The sequence below is a fragment of the Cydia amplana genome, chromosome 26 (assembly GCF_948474715.1).
Source record: "Cydia amplana chromosome 26, ilCydAmpl1.1, whole genome shotgun sequence".
Classification (NCBI taxonomy): domain Eukaryota; kingdom Metazoa; phylum Arthropoda; class Insecta; order Lepidoptera; family Tortricidae; genus Cydia; species Cydia amplana.
In genome coordinates, this window is record NC_086094.1 from 5718793 (window position 1) to 5740855 (window position 22063).

Below are 22063 nucleotides of genomic sequence, written 5' to 3' on the forward strand. Positions count from 1 at the left end.
TCAGTTTTAAGACTTTATGGGAAACAAAGGGACCCCGGCTCGGCACTGTACAGTCGCCATCAGCATATCGGAGCGGCTGCGGTGCTCAAAAATATCTGAACACACATTCTAACGCCTTGACACAATGACTCATATAATTATGCGCGTGCGATAGAGATAAGAACTGGCGGGTCAATGTACAGAATTCTTCGTGCTTATCATCCTTACTTTACATTTTTTGCCTCTTTAAAAGCAGATATTATTTTTGGCTACTTATCTATATTTACTACATTAAATTACAACAAAATATATAATAGGGGACATCTTACACAGATCTACCTACCCCCAAGATACAAGATATTTATTCATAAACAATGTCAATTGTGTTTGAATACATACAGTAGAAGAATTTAAATAAATTCATGAAATACAATGTCCATTTAACTACAAAAAAAAACATTAATAAAATAAAGGAAAGAATTTGCCATTATAAATATACCGATTTACCGAAGATAAAAACATAAAAGTATACATTAGATAAAGTCAAGAGTACAATTTAAATTAAACCAATAAAACATCAATAAAAATAAAATGAAAGAATTTGTAATTTCAAAAATCGTCAATATTATATAAACATTTGTCGAGCAAGTATTTTCGCGACGATATACATACTTATAACTATAAATACGTATGTAACTTTAACTTTTATTTGTTACAGAACCCGAGACCCCAACTCAGTTCACCCCCACCCCGTCAGGCGACACTTTCACCCCCATTTTCGAAAATGCCCCCCAAAAAGACGATTTCGACGTAAATGAGTACTTCGCGCGCCTCCAAGGCACCACGTACGTCAGCGCCCCTCTGAACAGCCATATTGAAACTAATATCGAAAAAGAGGACAATTTAGAAGAAATTAATCTAAATGAGAATGAAGATATACAGCTGAATCAGAGTATAACGGCCGATATAGCGCAGAATTTCAGCCAGTTGCCGACAGTGCTGCCGCAAGTCGCTAGCGCAGTGTTCTCGTCCTTTTCTAACATGCTGATGAAGAGGGAGACGCCTGAGAGGGCGCAGCCTGCGCAGACGGGTGCGAGTGGAATACAAGCGGGTGTGAGCGAGACAGAGATGCCGTTGGTGGGTGTGAGTGAGAGGCCGCCGCCGCTGAGGGAGCCGCCGATTTCTGGTGAGGTTTTCTTTTGAATTTTTCTTTTTAGGGTTCCGTACCTCAAAAGGAAAAATCGGAACCCTTATGGGATCACTCGTGCGTCTGTCTGTCTGTCTGTCTGTCTGTCCTACCATCCCCCCCGCCCTTTATCTCCGAAACTACTGGGTCTAAAATTTTGAAAAACATACACAAAATAGTTCTTTACCTATAGATGACAGGAAAACCTATCAGAAATGTGCAGTCAAGCGTGAGTCGGACTTAATGTATGGAGCCCTTGAAACGCGAGTCCAACTCGCAACTGGCCGGTTTTTTAGCAACCCCTAGATTAGGGTTACCTGCAATGTTACCATATGCAAAAATGGGATACCTTGACAAAAGTTCGGCCATTACTAAAAATCCCTACATTTCTTCAGTCCAGTCGACCATTTTCTTCAGTCCAGTCGGTCAATTCATCCTCTATAGGGGACAAAAAAAAATCCATAGGTTCACATTTTAAAAAGCTCCTAATATTTATCATCATTAACATAGTATAAAACAAACTCGCTTCCCCTGTCTGTCTGACCCTATGTATGCTTAGATCTTCAAAACCACGCAACGGATTTTGATGCGGTTTTTTTTTAATAGATAGAGTGATTCAAGAGGAAGGTTTAGGTATGTATAATTTGTTAACCCGTGCCGAGGCGGGTCGCTTAGTAATAAGATAAAAATTAAATTCATAAACATATCGTTGTAATGTTTGATTTTAATCAACACCCTTGGAACTAGGGTTGCCAGATCGAAAGGCGCTATTATCGGGAATTCATATCCATTTTTCGGGATTTTGGGACTTAAGTCGGGAAAAAAAAACATTCCAATTAAAGTAATTGTATCAAAAACAACGATATTTTACATTATTGGGACTACGTCAGGCCAGCTGCTCTGCCCATAGACATTTTTATATAAAAATAGTATAAATTATTTAAGATCTTGAACAAACAAAAAAATGTCTTCTCAATATCTACCTATATTATCATTTATCATACTTATACTTATTAGGTATCAATAATCAAAAAAAGTAACTAATTTATTTCTTAGCTTGCACTTGCCACATGTATTTTTATGTTACTTTTTACCTATTTTATAATTTTTTCGCCTTTTTCACTATTTAACGTGAAGCTCTTTTTCGGGACAATTTTCACTTTGTCGGGAATCGGGAACACATGCTAAAAATCGGGAGAATCCCGCCAAATCCCGACCATCTGGCAACCCTACTTGGAACCCATGACCTCCAATCACGGTTCGGACCCAAATCATCACGTACTAACAGCAACATTCACAAGCTACCTACCATTTGTAGACCTTATGTCTTTTACAAAAAGGCCTACGTAATGTCAAATCATCGATGTTAATGTAATTGCAATGATTATTCCGAATTTCGTAACGCGGGTCACTCTGGGGTCATTGTGTAACCTTCTGAGTTAATGATAGGGCTAGGGTCCTAATCGCATAAGGTTGTATAAGCCTCTATGGACCAACACACAAGAAAAATCGGCAGTCAATTTTGAATTAAGTATAGTATTTTTTTAAACACGTAAAAATATGGGTGCACTCATCATACTCCAAAATATGTCCCATAGCTCTTATGTCAGCGAATTAACTATGTGACATATTTTTGAGTAAGTTTTATATGCACTTGCTAGCGACCCGCTCCGGCTTCGCACGGGTTAACAAATTATACACAAACCTTCCTCAAGACTCACTCTACGGATAGGTGAAAACCTTATGAAAATCCGTTCAGTAGTTTTTGAGTTTATCGCGAACATACAAACAGACAGACGCGGCGGGGACGTTATTTTATAAGGTGAAATGATATTTTTAATTACACTTGACTGTTCCTACATAGTACATATCTCAAAACAAAATCATTTGCAAAATCACATATTCTGAGGAAGCTTCGCTATAAAACATCATATTATAAGCTGTGAATCGCAATATAATTATAGTAAAATAATGTTTGTTATTAACCAGTAGATAAATAATGGTAAATAATGGTTTTGAGGCGAGAATATTGCGCGTTTCCATTGTCATACGGCAATTTGAGGTTTATGTACTGACGTGTCGTGGGATTTTATTACCCTAGAAACGATCGAACACGGGTATAGTTGTTTTTTCTTCTTCTGACATGTTAAAAAAGTTCAATTATCTATGAAAATATGTTTTTAATTAAATTTTTTGCTTGTTGACGTTTTTTTTTCTTTATTATCATTTTTAATTTATTAATTCATGTTTATTTAAATAAATAAATAAATAAATAAATATTATAGGACATTATTACACAAATTGACTAAGCCCCACGGTAAGCTCAAGAAAGCTTGTGTTGTGGGTACTCAGACAACGATATATATAATATACAAATACTTAAATACATAGAAAACAACCATGACTCAGGAACAAATATCTGTGCTCATCGCACAAATAAATGCCCTTACTGGGATTCGAACCCATGACCGCGGCTTCACAGGCAGGGTCACTATCCACTAGGCCAGACCGGTCGTCAAAAATTTAGTTTTGTAAATTTATTTGCTGTCGTGTATTTTATTTATTTTTCTTATTTTAATTTTTTGGGCAAACCATAAACCATAGGAGTTTTCATTAAGGATATCGTCATTCTACATGGACGAAATCTCAAGTAGAAGTCATTCAGTCTTTCTTACGTCCGTGGAAACGTGCTAAACTGGTCCTTATGGACAAGTTGTCTTGACACTAATGACATTAATGACAGCTTTACTACCGCGTACGAGCGGACATCTGTGACACCTGTTTATTATACCAAGGTATACCTACAAGTCCTACAACATACATGGGGACTGACATAATTACGAGTACCTGCATGTACAGTCACCAATACTATTAGCGTAACACCTTTGCATACAAATTTATATGCAGGTGACTGTACCTACCTACACTCAAAATCCCGAACCCGTCGCCAAAATTCCGCTTCCATAAAATTGAGTTACGCTTTCATACAGAGTTACGCTTCCATACAGAGTGAGTAGACATTTTGTATGTAAAACTTCTTCAATTTCTAGCTACGAAAACTATGTTAATACTTGAATGTTGTGAGTGTCAAATTTCATGTTATTTCAGAATGTCGTTTTAAAATGAGAGCGTAACTTGGATTGTACGGAGACTGCTAGAATCGTGTGTGGCTACTGCAACACTTATCAAGTTTAGTAGATGTTTGTAACATTCAAAATCACTCTGCTTTCGAATTTACTCCAATGAAACTTGAATAAGTCATTCAGACTTTCGAAAGAAAATAATTGTCTCAAGTCAAATGAATCATAAATCTGTGACCCGTCTTTATTAGTCTTAACTGTATACCTGTATTAAATAACCTCATAAATATTTCTTTCATTGTTTCAGGTCCGGGAAATTTCCGTCTAACGACAAAGAAGAAATACGCTCAAATTCCTGGTTTAAGTTCGGGAGAATCAGGCCAGATGCCGACGTACACGCCTCCTACTTTCAACCAACCAATATTCACCCCCCAACCAGAAATAAATAATTTTATAAATACTAGCAACATACCAACAGACGTTCGTCAAACTAATGTTGATTTTAACGCTTTTAGTAATGAACAAAACATTCCATTAGAACGCGATAGTAAATCTAATGTATTTGAAACAAGGCAAGATATAAACGTCGCTGCATCCCAATTTCAAGATTCTAATCAGCAAGGTATAATTCCACCACCGCCGATGTTTTCTAATTTAGCGAAAAGAGACAGTGCGCCTAACGTAGGTAAGACGGTGTTACCGCCATCCGTCGCTAGGAGAATAGGTTCGAATAAACCTACAATAACTAATCAAGCACCAGCTTTTGCTGCGGTTGGTAATATATTTGTACCAGCGCCGATTGCAGCAGAAACATTGCCACCAAATGCCTCGCAGCCATCGTTTATGGGTAGTAACTCTGGCAGCTTTCCTTCAAGTTATACATCACTAGAAGCATCGCCAGTTATACCCATGTCTATGCCAATCCCAAGTACAGTTTCAACAGCTACACCGCTGACTACACTTGCGTCAGCAAGCTCTCAAGTCGATTCATCAATAAATGTACCAGCAAATTCAGCATCTGGAATACCCACTTTTGCAACGGGAAATTTACCACCACCACCGAAAAATGCATTCGCAACTCCCCCTGCAATGAGTTCACAGGCAACAGTACCATCAATAGCGGGAAATCTACCGCCGCGACCAAAAAATCCAGTTGCACCATTTACTTCACAAGCAACAGTACCTCCTATTCCGGGAAATTTACCACTCCTGGAAACTCCTGCAATCGTGTCACAAGCAACGGCACCGAAAAATGTTTTTGCAAGTCCACCAACGATGGCACCAAATGCGCCAGAATTTTCAATGACATCAAGTGCTCAATCGGCATCTGTATTACCGCCACCGCAATTTTATACGCCAGGACTGCAATCTGTTATCCCACCGCCAATGACTGGTCCAAATATACCAACGCCTACAAATATTCCACTATTTCCAAATACAGCAGTAGCATCGTCATCTATGTCAATTATATCGGCTCAACCACTGATGAGTGCCTCCAATTTACAAAGTCAACCTACCTCAGAGCTTTCTGCTCAAAGTGCGACATCAGCAGCTGCACCACAAATATTTAAACCTAATAAACATGTATCCTTACTATCGAAGGATTTAACAAACGATCAATTGCACCAAATGTTGCTTTCTGCAGCAGAACCATCTACAATTCCAGAACCACCGAAGGCATCAGGCAGCACCAATTTCAGGATGACGAAGAAAAGGCCACAATATTACTCAGGACCTATTGAAGGTGTCGGTGCTATTAGTAACAATGTAAAACCTACTCTAACGCCGGTAGCTACGACTGCTTTTCAAGGTGCCGTATTTACACCAGAAACGAATACGGGGCAAGCAGAACTGTTTACTCCCGAGAATGTAACTGAAAATGCATCATCGCATGGAGCTATTTTGCCCCCAGTAAATAATGAACATCAAAAACAATATTATAACTTTACACCTGTTGATATAAACCAACCATCTGGCAATATTAATTATCCACCTGAATCTGGAGCCTCTACTTATGATTATAACACTACGTTTGACTTGTCCCGGCAAGCGCCAGATGCTTATGAACCGCCGAAACAAGAATCCGCATTTGGCATAATAGGCTCGCTTAAATCTAAATTATCTTCAATAGATATAAACAAGCTACAGAATAGCGTGACGACTTTCTTCGACCCTGGATATAACACGGTAAAACCGGACGGGGCAGAAAATACTCAATCTAACTACGGGCATAATCAAGGACTAGAAATATTCATAGCTAACCCTGAAACGCAAGTGCAACCTTATAATTACGATGTACATCAACATAACTTTACATATGGACAAGGTTCTATACCTAATGCTAGTGATTATTATAATCAACAAGTTCATAATGTTTATTCTACTTCTAGCTATTATTCGCAACCAATTTACGGCACACAAAGTTATAGCCGAACCAATTTGCCCATTCAGGAAGGTTATAGCCAACCTCCCAATAATACTACATCTGTCGTGAACACCGAAACTTCACAAGGAGTGAACCAATGGGGCTCTTATGACCCTACTAGTACCGGCTATAATAAGGATTACGCAGTAGATAACAGCAAGGTTATTCATGAGCGTACACCTGCCGTAGAAACCGAATCTTCACAAAGAGCTAATATATGGGGTCCTTATGACCAAACTAGTACTAATTATGATAAAGACAGTGTATCTAACAGTACTCTAAAACAAACATCTGCCATTGACATTAATGCTACACAATTAGCTAATTCGCAGAGTACATATGACTCAACTGGTTATGGATCTAATAAAGATAATACAGTAGACAACAATATCATCACTCATGAGCAAACATCTAGCGTAGACACTGATACTACACAAAGGGCTAATACACAGAGTACGCATGATACAATAACAACAATTAGTTCTGGTTATGTAACAGACAACAATAGCATAGCTCATGAACAAGCATCTAGTGTCGACACAGATTTTACAGAAAGAGAAAGAGTGAATGCGCTGGGCACTTATGATTCTGCTTTTAGTACTAGTTATGATAAAGATTACGCAGCACAATTTATTAATATTACTCAGGAATCAACATCTGCTGTGGATTTCAAATCTGCACAAGAAGAAAATATATGGGGTAGGTATGACCCTGTCGATTCTGGTTATGATAAAGAAAGTGTAGTAGAACATGAAACAGGTAATGATGGTGCTGGTGCTTTCTTCCAAGGTCAGCCAGATAGTGGCATTCCGGAAATGGTTGAAATGTCAACTGCAGAAAATGTAGCAGAAGCTATTAAAAATCTGCAGATCAAAGACGACGGAAAGACAAATCTAGAAGAGAAAGATTTGGATGAAAAACAAAATATGCCATTTAATAAATTGTCACAGCCAATTTTAATAGGCAAAATTGTTATCGATGAAAATAACGAGTTGAAGAAAAGTGGTGCTATAAATTACGTAGATATGTTCCAAAATTCGGATATCCCTGAACTACCCAGTGCGTTTGATGCGTCATTGCAGAACCCTTTTTCAAAACCTCAAGAGATATCGGACGGTGTTAGTGAAGGATGTGTTTCTTGGAATTCGAATGAAGAAGAAGTGGACGATCAATCATCTGCTGACCGCCTAATGTCATTAGCCAATGAAGACTCAGAAGATGATAATTTGTGCGCGGACAAAAGTGAGCAAGATAATCTAGACATTTGTGTGACTTGCAGGGAAGTAAACCAACCTGTGCAGTCGGAACCCGTGCCGGCAGAAGATTTAACTCACAAAATGATTAAAAATATAACTGCTCCCATACAACTTTCAAACCCGGTTGAAGTTCCATTGACCGAAACAGATATAAATCGAGATGTTCCAGATGAATTTGATACAATCAACCAATGCGCAGAAATAATGCTGATTGCTGATGAAACTATAGAAACTTTGCAAATACAGTCAGCTTCAGATTTGTTGGATGAGACTGAAAGCACCAACATTGAAGCAAGTTACGGTTGGCGTGTTGAAGCTCCGTTGCCTCCCGGCGAAGACCTTTTGGACCACGATTATACTTTTAAAGCAAAGTCCAATGCTATAGGATCATTTTCTAATAATAACCTATTCTTTGACAATTTATCTAACTGCGGTGACATAGAAACTGATTTAAATGTGCCTCAGGAGGAGGCTCCCATATTGCTGCAAAGTAAAATGAATATTCCCAGTGCCCCACCGGTAGAAGATTCAGACGATGCTAAATCAGACGAAACGGGTGTGCTAGATGTTCAGTCGATAGAACAAGACGCAAGCAAAGATTTTCCAGTTTTTGAAGAATATGTTATTGAACCCTCCGAGGCAGACGATGACAAGATAGAATTTAAAGGTCAAGGCGACGAAGTAAAAGACACTTTTACCAATAGGGTTGATAGATTTAAAAAACTTGAAGGAAATGATGATGCTACAGAGAAAAATGATTTTGCTAATGTGTCAATGTCTAATGCGATGATGCCTTCGTATTTTGATACAGGTAACTATGCCGTTGAGACACATGTCAAAAATTCACTTAAATCACCGACTATTGCAAGGATACCGCCTGGTTTTGAGGATCATTATGAATTAGTTCCAAAGGGTCATCATCAACGTGGAACTGTAAAAGTACCTGATACTACGACACAAACACAAATAACTACAACAGTTAGTGTTGTGCACACAAAAACTGAGAATTTGACATCGACTGTTTTTTCCAATATCACACATTTAACAAATGAAGCTCCAAACATACAAGAACCAGGATTGGAAACAAGACTGCCTGATTTTACTGGTGTTTTTCGGACAAATATAAAACTTGCTGATACTAGTGTAACTGGTCCTGAGAAACGTATAGAACCTACAAAAGAACATACCTCTGTTAATCCTCAAGATAAAGTGCAGGAAAATAAACCAGTACCATTACCGGACCCTATAAATTTCTTCGCATCCTCAACACAGGAACCTGAACCGACCGATGGCGTGAATAGATTGGCGAGCTATTTTGCGGCACCGCCTAAAACTAACATTACGAAGTCTTTTTTTGAATTAAGCCAAGGACAAGACCATTATAGACAAAATGAGGAAATGAAAGGAAGCAAACCTTTTTTTGAGTTAAGTCAAAGTCAAGATCATTATAAAGAATGTATAAATATTTCAAACATTCCACACGATAGATACATAGCGAACTTAAATCTTATGAACGACTTGACATCCCCTCAAAACATAGAGCCTAATAAAGAGCAAACAGTTAGAACAGTCAGATATTTCTCTGTAGAATACGACAATGACGTTCTTAATTTTAACAAAGGTGAACCTAGTCTCAATATTATAAAACAAAACTTAAATACACAAACTGCTAACCAACCAGATATCGTGAAAAATGAAATCGAATTAAAAAAAGAGGAAACCATTCTAAATGACGAAATATTAACGGAAATTGTAAAGAAATGTAAATATTGTATAGATTTAAAAGCGGGTCCCGTTTTGACGATTAGCGAGGTCGATTTAGACATAGACCAGGTTAGGTTTAGACAAGCAATGGACGGTGCTAATAGTCCTAAGAAGGAAGAAGTGGATGTGGAGCCTAGAAAGGATAAAGAGCGCTCAGTCAACGTCACGATGGAAGACGTGGCGTCTGATGGAGACAATGGCGAAGGAGTTGCTATGATGACAGAGGTATTTACTTTTTCATTTGATGGTTTGTTTAGTGGGTACCTACTAAAGTCATAAAAAATGGCTAGTAATAATAAAAGATAGGGCTGGTACTATTTCGCGGTAGCTATAATCTTTAATAGTGTTAGTATTTTGTATAGAGTTGAGGCAGTTGAGGCACCTACGTATCGATAACAATTATGTCGATATTACATTTTATCAATCCCTCATTTTTTCCACAACAAGTTCTAGGTATAGTCTTAATCACCGGTAGGAATGTTCACATAAAGTCTATTTTTTTTATTCGGTAGACTAAAATGACACTCATAGTATGAAATGACACGTGATGTTCATACTATGAAATGTCATTTTAGTCTACCGAATAAAAAAATAGACTTTATGTATATGTATTAAGTTTATTTAACCATTTTGCTATTTTAAACTTCGTTTAAAAGTTATTAAACTTTAAAATGGAATAAGTATTCTTTTAAATGTACTTCTTCATTTACTTATTTCATATGTAGGTAAGTTTTTATCGTGATATAGCAATCGAAGCGACAAGCCCTTATATTTAAAGCATAAAAGGTCGTTACGTAAACAGCATATAATAATCGATATTATACATTTTTAATTTAAACCTCACAAAGATGGCTCATAATCTTCGACATTGCTCAAGACAGAGGGTTTTGCAAATAATAATGTAAGCTTATTTATTGTCATTAAGGTAATGACTAATGGTAATGGTGTAAAGACTTTCTAATTTAGTTCCAAGACTCCATTCGTGAAGACATGACGTGCCGTAATTGCCGACGCCGTAGAAGTGTAATTACAACTTTATTAATTTTATTATATACTTATAGAAAATAGTTCAATGGCAATATAAAAGGAAATATTTAGAAACTTTATATTTACCCTTTTTGTCACGTTTTTGACCTGCATTCTTGCAAATAAATGAATTTCTATTTCTAATGCGCGTATTGACAACCCTAGTTGATAACCAGAAAAGGTTGATAATGAGCATCGTGACCTTCAGCGGTTAAATATCGGATTTGTTAGACAGTGGGACTTCTGTACATATTTATGAAGTATTATTTTGTAACTGGTACTAGAAGTAAAGCTTCTATTATAGACTATAGTCAATAACTCATTCTACCAAATAGACTGTCGTTTCAGAGATATAACACACACATTCACTGCTAACGTTTTCGTAGCCGATCTCAGTTTTCCCGCTTTGTAGAGGAAAGCTACCTTCGAACAGAGAACTCTATCGCCGGGTTCCCGGCACCGGCACTCAATGTGTTAAGAACCACATCGACCTGAAATTTTAATAAGAAGGTTAAATCCATTTTTAGTTGTGCAACTTGTGCTAACTTTTTGAAATAACTAAAATGTTTAGTCAGGGTAAATAAGAATAAGAATAAGAATAATTTATTTATAATAAAATAGGTAGGCAATGAATGAATGAATATTAAAATGATTTTCTAACATACCTAAACTTACTAATATTTTTGATTAACTTTATTGATCATATAATAATTGTGATGTTTTACAGTATTGCACATTTGCCCATAATACTTCCAATTAGGTACTATATCCATTAATTCAAACTAGAGATAAACCCGGTTCTATCGAGGGGTCTGTGATGATGATGATATCTCACTAGATCCATTATTTTTCACTGTCATCCATGCTTCTGATAATTAAAAACCAACCTTACCTCCATATTCTTACATTCCAGAATCGCTCCCCCAACGAGTACGAACCAGTCTCGTTGGATGAGCCCGTCTGATAATCAAAAACCAACCTTACCTCCATATACCTACGTTTCAGAATCGCTCCCCCAACGAGTATGAGCCGGTGAAACACCACTGGTTCTACCGAGCGGACTGCAAAGATATCTCACTAGATCCATTTTTTAATTAAAAACCATCCTTACCACCATATACTTACGTTCCAGAATCGCTCCTCCAACGAGTACGAAGTGTACGAACTACTGCGAACTAGTCTCGTTGGTTGAGCCAGCCTGTTAATCAAAAACCAACCTTACCACCATATACCTACGTTCCAGAATCGCTCCCCCAACGAGTATGAGCCGGTGAAACACCACTGGTTCTACCGAGCGGACTGTGAAGATAAGTCGACTTGGCGCGGGTTTTCCGTCACGGATTCGAGGGCTATAGAAAACGCGTTTCAGAGCCGTGAGTATAATTTTACACCAATATATCAATATACAGCCTGGAAGGCCTTTTAAACATCCATGCAAAAAACTACTTTGTTCTAACCCTAACAGGTGACAGGGTCAATGAACTTGCTTGTAAACAATCGTTAGACGACAGGTATGTTAAGTATTGCCCCTTAGGTAGGTTTCTTAGGTCTTCTGTCGAGCATCCAAAAAGATTTGAGCACCGTGTACATGGCGTGCTTTCATACGTTTACGTGTTTAATATGGACGCCGCACGTCTCCCTGCAATCCCCGTTTGAGTGTCCACAAGAGTAAAACACTGATTTAAACTTTCACGATTTTTACACATTATTAAATTGTACAACCGGACTTAATCGCGTATATAAGTTTTAAGATTGACCTCCGACGTTTCGAGGACGGCGTTGTCCCCGTGGTCTCGGAGAAGACTGGCTAAAGTTGACATCAACATCTAACCGCGCTTTTTCGAACTACCCGCACTTGGTCTTGTTTATCACTTTTATCAGCTTGAACGTTTTGCGCGCTAGGGATGTCACTCTGTCGACACACAACACTCGATTTATCGACTGTCGATATTCGTTTACGCTTACATTTAGAAATGTCTGGATTCTATGTGGATGCAACAAGAGTAATTCCATTGTGAACCTACGAGTATTCAGTTGTTTGGTTAATGGTATACCTTATTTAATATTTTTTTTACAGCTAACCTAAATGAGGGTACGTTGGTTCCGACCGACGGAGGCAGGTACGATGTGAACGTGATTGGACGGCTGAGGATAGCTGTCTATTGGTCGGACAAACCCACCAATGTCAGGAGGTACGAAGTTTTCATTTTAGTCTTATATAGCGAACAAAATAGCCGATATTGCAAATCGATTTTTAGTCTGCGTTTCCACCAGAGATGTGCGAGGATGCGTAGCGTTAACCAATAGTGTCACTACACGCTGAGCGAGGAAAATATGAAAAAAAAAAAAATATTTTTCTATACCTAATATATATTTGTTATTCCATTTCAGATGTAGCTGGTTCTATAAGGGTACCACGGACGCGCGATATGTGCCCTACACGGAGGCTGTAGCAGAGAAATTAGAGGTACCTAAATGCTTGCTTGTTTTAGGTAAAAGTATAGTCAGCAGCAGAAGTTGCTAAGCGGGCCAGGTGTTCAAAATGATCTTGACGCGACTTTATTATTAAGAGAATAAGAGCGTGTCAAGGTTATTTTGAAGTTTATCCTGGCAGGGTCGCCATGTGAGGTGGGACGTTGATTGAAACAACTAGGTTCGAGTATAGACGTATAATCATTTAAATAACACTTACATGCACTTATATATGTTAAGGCTATGCCTGTGTGTGGGTGAGGCATAGCACACACACTTCACACCTCGCCCGCTTAGCAACTTCTGCTGCTGACTGTAGGTACCGAAAAATTTTGGACATAAACCATATTTATTTTAATTTATAAAATGTTGATAAAACCAAACAAAACGTGTCTGGCGTCCGTTGGGTGGACGATATTCGGAAGATTGCGGGTCACTTCTGGATGAGATTGGCTCAGGACCGGGACAGGCGTGTCTCACTCCGCGATTTCGTCGCTTGGCTACAGGTATGTTTGTAGCTTTCTAGTAGAGCCCGAAGGCTTATCTTATTGTCTATTGTTCAGTAAAACCGCACGTGCTACTTACCTGCAAAAAAGGGTCCTAATTATTCTATTTGGCACCTGAGCGCGGGCTAGTCCAACGCTCAAAAACCAGTGTAGGAGCGCTCTCCGATAACGCGCCTTTGTTACGCATCTCGATGACACATTTTAGACTGGTTCTGTAGCGTTCGACTCGCCGGCACTCAGTAACCGAAGTACCGATTTTTTATGCAGGTGGTTGTGGCACGTGGCACGAGCGGATTAGGACAATAGGATTAGCCTTCGGGGTCTATTAGAAAGCTACAAACTATAGCTAAAAGTACATCCGTTCCGGCCCCAATTTTGGGGAAAGCCATTAGCCGCGCGTGGCACTGTCGCCTAGCGGCCATATCTGTGCTGATCGTAACAGACGCGTTTTGTTAGAGTGAGTCTTCTGTACTTAGTACTATTATTTATACTGTGACCGGGATGAGTGGCGAAGAGTGGCCTATGCTCAGCAATGGACGATAAAAGGCTGATATGATGATTATGAAATGTTGGTATGAATCCAGGTGGAGTATCGTCACGGCGTGACGACAGGCGAGTGGCACCGCCGTCTTTTGCTACCGAACAACGAATTGGTAGTGATGCACGGCCCTGCAGTCATGGTGCATTTCCTGCAAGCCGGCGCCACCGATGCATTCAGCGCACCCAATGTAAGTTGCACTGATAACTGTACTGATAAGTTGTACTGTTGTAGGTTGTTGTTGATGTTTGATTGGTTGATGTTGTTGTTGTTGTCTGATTGTTTAGTAGTAGGGGGTGGTCTTAACCGGGATAGGCTCAGGTCCCGTGGACAACATACCAATCGCTAACGCTCCGTAGCGAACGAAATGCAACTGTCACTGTCACACTAATATGGAAGAGTGGTAGAGAGACACAAAGCGAGAGGCGAAGCGCAAGCGATTGTCACTTTGGCTAGGCCCCCAGGGTCCCCAAAAGCATCCTATTCCCTTCATGAACATGACATCCCCTGGATCCGCCACTGACTAGCTAAATCCATAGACTAGGAATCCTCTAGACGGAGTTTAGACCAATTATTTCATGAAACCGATGCTGCCAAAAATACTGGGGTGCGGGGGACGAGGCGAGCGAGTCCCGTGCCCTGATTGGTCCGTTCAAAGACACGGACGTCACACAAAGACACTTTGACTCGAAAATGGAGTAAAACTACCGTATATTTGTGGCAGAGGGGGTAGCGCTACTATGCTCAGTCTGGAGGATGTCTTGTCTGTGGGCGTGGCTCACTCCGCGATTTCGACGCCTCGCTACAAGTACCTACGGCCCACACCAATTTTGGTGTCTACTGTCTAGCCATAGTAGTTTCCAAAGCAACGGACGCCTGCTCGCGCTTGCGCCATCTAGCGGTTTATATCTGTCGTAATAAACGCGTTTTGTTAGACAGTGAATCTTTTGTGCCTAGTACTATTATTTATTATGTGGCTGGGTGTGTTCAGGTTCCCGAAAAGCATCCTATTCCCTTCATGAACATGACATCCCCTGGATCCGCCCCTGACTAGCTAAAGCTAAAGAAAAATAGTCTACGACCAGCCTAAGGGTTCATTATTCTTATTCGTCCGTTGGCTCATTGGGTGGACGATATTCGGAAGATTGCGGGTCACTTCTGGAAGTTCTGGATGAGATTGGCTCAGGACCGCCTATGCTCAGCAGTGGGCGATAAAACGCTGATATGGTGATGATAATGATGATGATTTGTAAAGCAAGGCCAACGAAACGAGATAATAAAATGTAGAATGTGTAGAAAGACATAATCAGAGGGCCTACCGCGAACCACGTTCGACGTGTTGCCTCTCTGTCGCACGTGTAAATTCGTACGTAAGTGTGACAGGGAGGCAGCATTTCGAACGTGGTTCGCGGTAGGCCCTCAGTATCGGAACTGGGAACGAGTATTCGCCATACAAATTCAGTGCACAAGCATTTCCTAATACTAACCTGAGACATAGAGAAAAAAATACATAGAGTGCTCACTCCATACATCAGTTTTAGTACCAAAAAGACTATTAGCATCTAGCATCGAGTAGCGGAACTATCAGTACTGCTACTTGACAATAGATGTAGCACCGACCGGAAAGTCTTATGCTGTTGAGATAAGGCTTTCCGGTCGGTGCTACATCTATTGTCAAGTAGCAGTACTGATAGTTCCGCTACTCGATGCTAGATGTAGACACTGAAATTAATAGTCTGAACTGATGTATGGAGTGAGCACTCTTGTCTTACTATATTTATCTATGCCTGAGATGAATAAAACAAGAAGACCGATACCGTTACAAAATAGCATTCTTCCAAGATTCTGGATAGTCTCAGGACTCACTGTTTTGAAAAGATGTGTCCCGCCGAGTTTGTTGCCGGTCCCATATTGGGATACCCTCCTCCAATTGAGGGGGGGTTTAAATCTTCTCGAGGCAGTGGTGTAGGGTTGGTGCCGGTGTAGCTTTATTTGACGTTCATAAGCGCATTGTAATATGCCTACTTGTATTCAACTATCTTTTATCTTATCTTTATCTTTTATCTCAGTTCCATTCATTTTTAACCCCCGGTGCAAAAAGGAAGGGTCTCTGACGCCATTTTCTTTAAATTTATTAGTTATGTTCGGTGCTTAAATCTCTGGTTTCAAGTTCGGGTTCCCAGCGCGTTCTATTGAACGCAAGTAATTTTAACACATTCATTGCCACCTAGCCAAACAAGACATCCGCGCCAGGCCACAACAATTTCGTCATATAAAGCTGTAGTACCACGATCCCGACTATCGGGTCGTCCGGCCTGGGAACGGAATCATAAAATACCCGATTGTCGGGTTTTCGGCGCTGAATGTGTTAAACCAAGTCCCACTTTTCAAACTAACTCGTCAAAATAACTCGACTTCCGTTCAATATGTGGCGCTGGATATTGGAGAAACGCGACTTTGTTTATCTTTACATATTTTGTTATATTCATCCATATCCTATCCCTTTGTTTCGCATAAAGTTTTAAGTCATAATGTATTGTTTGCCATATTATCAGGAGTCATAAAACGGTTTCGTTAACTTTACAGGATTTTTGTAAGGTTATCCTATAGATAGGTTAGGTTAGGTTTGTTTTATTGCAATCCTGAAAAGTGACGCGTTTCTGAACCAAATTAATTATGACTAACGAAAATGCGGGCAAACAATACATTAAAAAAAATATTTTTTTATTCATTAAACCAGAAAGTTTTACAATATTCTAGTTGGTGTCTCTTTTTATTATTAAGTATCGAGATACTTAATTGTGACAAGAGTCTTCCGTTATATGTAATTTAAAGTACATTACATCCTTACGGATAATTTGGTATTAAAGAATTACCCTAAATCGTGCCTAAATCTAATAATTTAAATGACATAGTAAGATATATGATCTAATACCACAATGTTTTATGTGAGTGCGTGCATGTGTGTATGTGCGCGTGTGACTACGATTTAAAACTAGTTGGAAAACAATAGAGACTCCCTAACCTAAGTACCCTAACCCATCCTATCCAGCTATTCACCTTCGGCAAGCGCGTCTACCGAAGCCTCCCCAAGTTCAATGTATCCCTCGACCAGCCGGCCAGGATTGACCATCTCGTACTGCTGGTCCACGGCGCTGGTGAATGGAAGTGCCAGAAAGATAAGATTGTTAGTCCCATCCCTAGTCCCATCACTAGTCCCATCCCTAGTCTCATCCCTACCAAACATTCATTGGTTGTCAAAAATTTAGTCTAGAAAATGGCACTGTACGTCGCCATGTTTTTTTTTGATAACTGAATAGGGAGTATTACTGCAATGTTTTGCCGTCAGAGTGCAGCACTAGTGACTTAAGTATACCATAGAGTAACTTATACATACTGTACCTTAAACTGTTTTTTGACAAGCTTTTACAGACAATATAAAATATGACATCGATACATCAAGGCGGTTTGTTTACAAAGGGCCTACCGGGAAACGCGAAATCGAAAGTCAGCTATCTGCCTCTTTATCGCTCGAATATGCAAGAGTGTGAGATAACAAAATGTCGACTCTCTCGTTTGCGGTAGACCCTTAGAATGTGACTTGTTGTGGGAGTGGCGCCCCCTACGCAGATTTTCGCGTAATATTCCCTATTGGCAATCATGTACAGTCAGCAGCAGAAGTTGCTAAGCGGGCGAGGTGTTCACAATTACCTTGACACGCTCTTATTCCCTTAACAATCAAGTCGCGTCAAGATAATTTTGAACACCTCGCCCGCTTAGCAACTTCTGCTGCTGACTGTACGGATCGTATCTAATGTAAAGCCAACGAATGTATATTGTATACGATAGGGTTGGCCGTTCGAAGTATTTAGCAGATGGCGCCAGCATGTCATTTTCTTACTTAATGAATGTTTTAATTAGGTATACAGGATTTTGACTCTTGGAGACCCTATACATCTCTAAGGATAATTTGATTAACTACTATATATTGTAATCTTTTAGTTATGATGACACTTAGAGACATTTACATCTCTAAATAATTTTAGATTATAGTTTTGTATCTTTGTGTTCTTTTTTTCAATACTATTGTTATAGCGTTTTTTTTTGTAATTCGACATTTAGAGACTTTATACATCTCTATGTAATACTTTAGTTTGATTTTATATTTGCGGCTTAGAAAGTTGTATTTTATAATTGTAGATGTGTTTTTTTTTGCTGTATGTAAATTCCATGTTGACGTGTAAAAGTGCCCTTGTGGCCTATTTGCTGAATAAATGTTGATGTTTGATAGCTTGCCCTGTCAATCCCTAGAATAGTTTTTTTTTTCTTTTGGAATAATATGTGACGTTATCTATGAATTGTCGATGGCGCTTACGCCATTATTAACGATGCTCCGATATATATACAATGCCGCGCGACGTTATTGTGCGGCGTACGCACCATCGACAATAAGGTCCCTTTTCATAGAGAATGCCCCATATTATGGCCTGGATGCCAGCCCTTTAAGCCAAATCTCACAGAGTCAGACCGAGAAAAGTTTGCAGCGATTTTAATAGCCCACGCAGTGCAAGTGTCATTTTAAACGTCAAACTTCTATGAATTTATGACGTGTAAAATAACAGACTTTTCTTGGTCTAACTCTAGAACAAAATTAGAGAAAGGGGCAGGCTATGATGGCGCCATCTATGCAAACCTTTGACAGTTGCCAACCCTATTGAATTGATTAATAATTTATTTATAAAAAGTTTGCTTACATTATATATCTCGTTGCGTTGGCCTTACTTTACATTAACTGTAGGTAGTGTACAGTTAGCAGCAGAAGTTGCTAAGCGGGCGAGGTGTTCAAAATGATCTTAACGCGACTTTGTTGTCAAGACAATAACAGCGTGTCAAGGTAATTTTGAACACCTCGCCCGCTTAGCAATTTCTGCTGCTGACTATAGGTACGTTTGGTTTCATACCTCCTTAGTCATAAAACTTTACAATCTTTAATTAGTTAATTTATGTTTTATCGCTTTTTTGAAAATATATAAGTCAAAATGACAGATTTACACATACAATTAATAATAAATTAAATAAATAAATATTATAGGACATTCTTACACAGATGGACTAAGTCCCACAGTAAGCTCAAAAAGGCTTGTGTTGTGGGTACTCAGACAACGATATATATAATATACACATACGTAAATACAAAGAAAACACCCAAGACTCCGGAACAAATATCTGTGCTCATCACGCAAATAAATGCCCTTACCGGGATTCGAACCCAGGACCGCAGCTTCACAGGCAGTCACTACCCACTAGTAGACAAATAATTAGTTAATTGTGACTTGTAGCGCATTTATGAAATCGCCATTAGACTTAACACAATGTTCATTTCGTTAATACTTCATCTTCTTAATTTTATAAGTTCCTAACCTAAGTTAAGTCATAGAGAAATATAGTAAGACAAGAGTGCTCACTCCATACATCAGTTCAGACTATTAATTTCAGTGTCTGTTGAGATAAGACTTTCCGGTCGGTGCTACATTTATTGTCAAGTAGCAGTACTGATAGTTCCGCTACTCGATGCTAGATGCTAATAGTCTTTTTGGTACTAAAACTGATGTATAAGCACTCTATGTATTTTTTTCTCTATGGTTAAGTTAGTAACCTTCAAATCAAGGTTGAACAGGCACCTTCTGGGCAGGCTCGCTCCATCGTAGGCCACGTCTTCGCCTCGGCTAGTCTGTGGCCATGAGTAAGCCCATTTATAATAATAATAAAAAAGTTCCTTTTTCTCCATTTGACTGAATTTTTCCTTCGGTTCTTAGACTGTACTTATAATCATACGTATAATTTTGAAGTACCTAATTACCTATCCTATTTTTAAGCCAGATTCACCGTTACCGTTAACGGTGAGTTAGGCTGGTGGCGGTGAGTTATAAGTATATAATCATACGTATAATTTTGAAGTACCACCCTACTTTTAAGCCAGATGTACATGTTAAATCAATTCTCTTGCATTAGTAGTACTTATCCTCCTAAGGCCCAAGGTCCTACCTATAGTTCCTATTCAGTTCGATGTAATAAACCATGTTCAATTGGAACAGAGTCGCTTTTGCTTTGTTTCGTTAAATTTTCAAACAACGCAAAATCAACTCTATTTCCTACAATTTAGGTTCAAATTTCAGTGGCAATTTTTGAATGTTTCGTTTGTATGGCTGGACGTTAGGAGGTTATATCGATTTCGCTCCACAAAAATTAAGAAACCGTTTTTTTTTAGCAATCCACGTTGCGCCCGCGCGTCGTCCGCCGAGGCATCGACGAATCAGAAATCGAGGACACGGAACCATCAAGTATAGACCATCTGCTGTTACTCTGTCACGGCGTCGGCTCCGCGTGCGACATGCGGTTCAGACCGGTGGAGCAAGTTGGTACGTCACAAGTAATCTTGTATACAGACATACATACATGGTCTGAGACACGGAACCGTCGAGTATAGACCATCTGCTGTTACTGTTACTGCTAGAAAAATGAGTCACGTAATATGGGTATGTTAGACCACTTTAACACATATCAGTGATCAAAGTCATATGGCGTTCCAAAAGTTTTAATCCTGTGTCGAACGATGGTACAGAAAATTTACTGTGACTACAAAATTTACTATGACAATGATAGCCTCCATACACTCTATTCTTTTTGGCAGTAGTAATGATTTTGAAAAAAAAATAATACAAAAAGGCTTTTCATAAATTGTTATATACTACTTGTTTTAATCTTTCTTAAATATATAAAAAATCGTTAAAAAGGTTAATTATGTCCAGTATTTTGGATTTTGCCGAATTAAAGGACATCGGGCGACGTTCTGTCCAAATTTCTTCTGGCCTGATATTTAATAAATAAGTATTTTTTTAATAATTGTATCTTTTATTTCAGTGGACGATTTCCGAGCGACGAGCCTGCAGCTGTTGCAGTCGCATTACAGAAACTCTTGCGACAACGGAATCGTCGGCAGAGTTGAGGTAAACTACTTTCTGTACGCATTGTGTATAGTGCGCGATAGTGGCACTAAAGCTTGAAGAGATAATATTCCGAGAAATTCTTCTCCGAAATGTAATATGCATCCAAGGCTCGGAAAAACGCCCGTCATTTTAAAAACAAATCATAATTTAGGATCCATTTACGAGTTTCAAATGTTCGTTTACGGTCTACGGATGTTATTGGGGCATATTTAATCGTTGACGGTATAAAGAAGTCTTTGTTGTACGGAACAAGGTAATGTTTTCAAAATGACGGTTGTTCCGAGCCTTGGCATATATATCCACCATTTCCAAAACTTTTTGTTCATGTCATAAAATATGCCACACACTGTTAATCATAATTCATGAAATATTGCTCTTTAATCTGCTGGTTTCAGTTCTAGCTTAATTAGAATCAGTTAAGGACTAGCAGGTGTCCATTTATATAAGAATTGGTTCGTTACTTCTTAATATATAAATTCATTGATAATGTGTCTATGCAATTTTCTAGCTCGCTATACATTTCACTGCTGCACGGCTAGCACATGATGGGCGCGACAGTCGACAGGCGAGAAAATGCCGCGACATAGAGCTCTCTCGCGAATCGGTAGCATAAGAGCCGCGCGACAACCCGCTGTCTCGCGGACAAATGTCAAAGCGACATAATTTTGTCGTTTGACAGTTCCACGCGGGATACTCTCGAAAATCGTAGCACGAGTGTACTATGGGAGACAAAATGTCCCGCGTTTGAACGTCAAAATGAGAGAAATTGTCTTCGAGGCTAGAGGGTCGCGACTAGGGTTTGCTCCCGGTACTGAGTTTGGCGA

The 22063-nt window shown here is 39.2% G+C and overlaps 2 protein-coding genes across 2 annotated transcripts in view; both read left to right on the forward strand.

Annotated features, from left to right (window-relative positions):
* LOC134660076 (uncharacterized) overlaps positions 1 to 5987 on the forward strand; it is a 76696-nt gene extending 70709 nt beyond the window's left edge. Inside the window, exons 2-4 of the mRNA XM_063515775.1 lie at positions 698 to 1165; positions 4553 to 5210; positions 5891 to 5987. Coding sequence (XP_063371845.1) covers positions 698 to 1165; positions 4553 to 5210; positions 5891 to 5987 — 1223 coding nt within the window. The remainder of the gene's footprint in view (positions 1 to 697; positions 1166 to 4552; positions 5211 to 5890) is intronic.
* Positions 5988 to 7165: 1178 nt separating this feature from the next.
* Positions 7166 to 22063, forward strand: part of LOC134660243 (uncharacterized) — a 33429-nt gene continuing 18531 nt past the window's right edge. The window contains exons 1-7 of the mRNA XM_063515989.1: positions 7166 to 9915; positions 11960 to 12089; positions 12794 to 12908; positions 13108 to 13183; positions 14279 to 14422; positions 20501 to 20651; positions 21154 to 21239. Of these exons, the coding sequence (XP_063372059.1) occupies positions 7486 to 9915; positions 11960 to 12089; positions 12794 to 12908; positions 13108 to 13183; positions 14279 to 14422; positions 20501 to 20651; positions 21154 to 21239 (3132 nt within the window). The 5' untranslated portion in view covers positions 7166 to 7485. The remainder of the gene's footprint in view (positions 9916 to 11959; positions 12090 to 12793; positions 12909 to 13107; positions 13184 to 14278; positions 14423 to 20500; positions 20652 to 21153; positions 21240 to 22063) is intronic.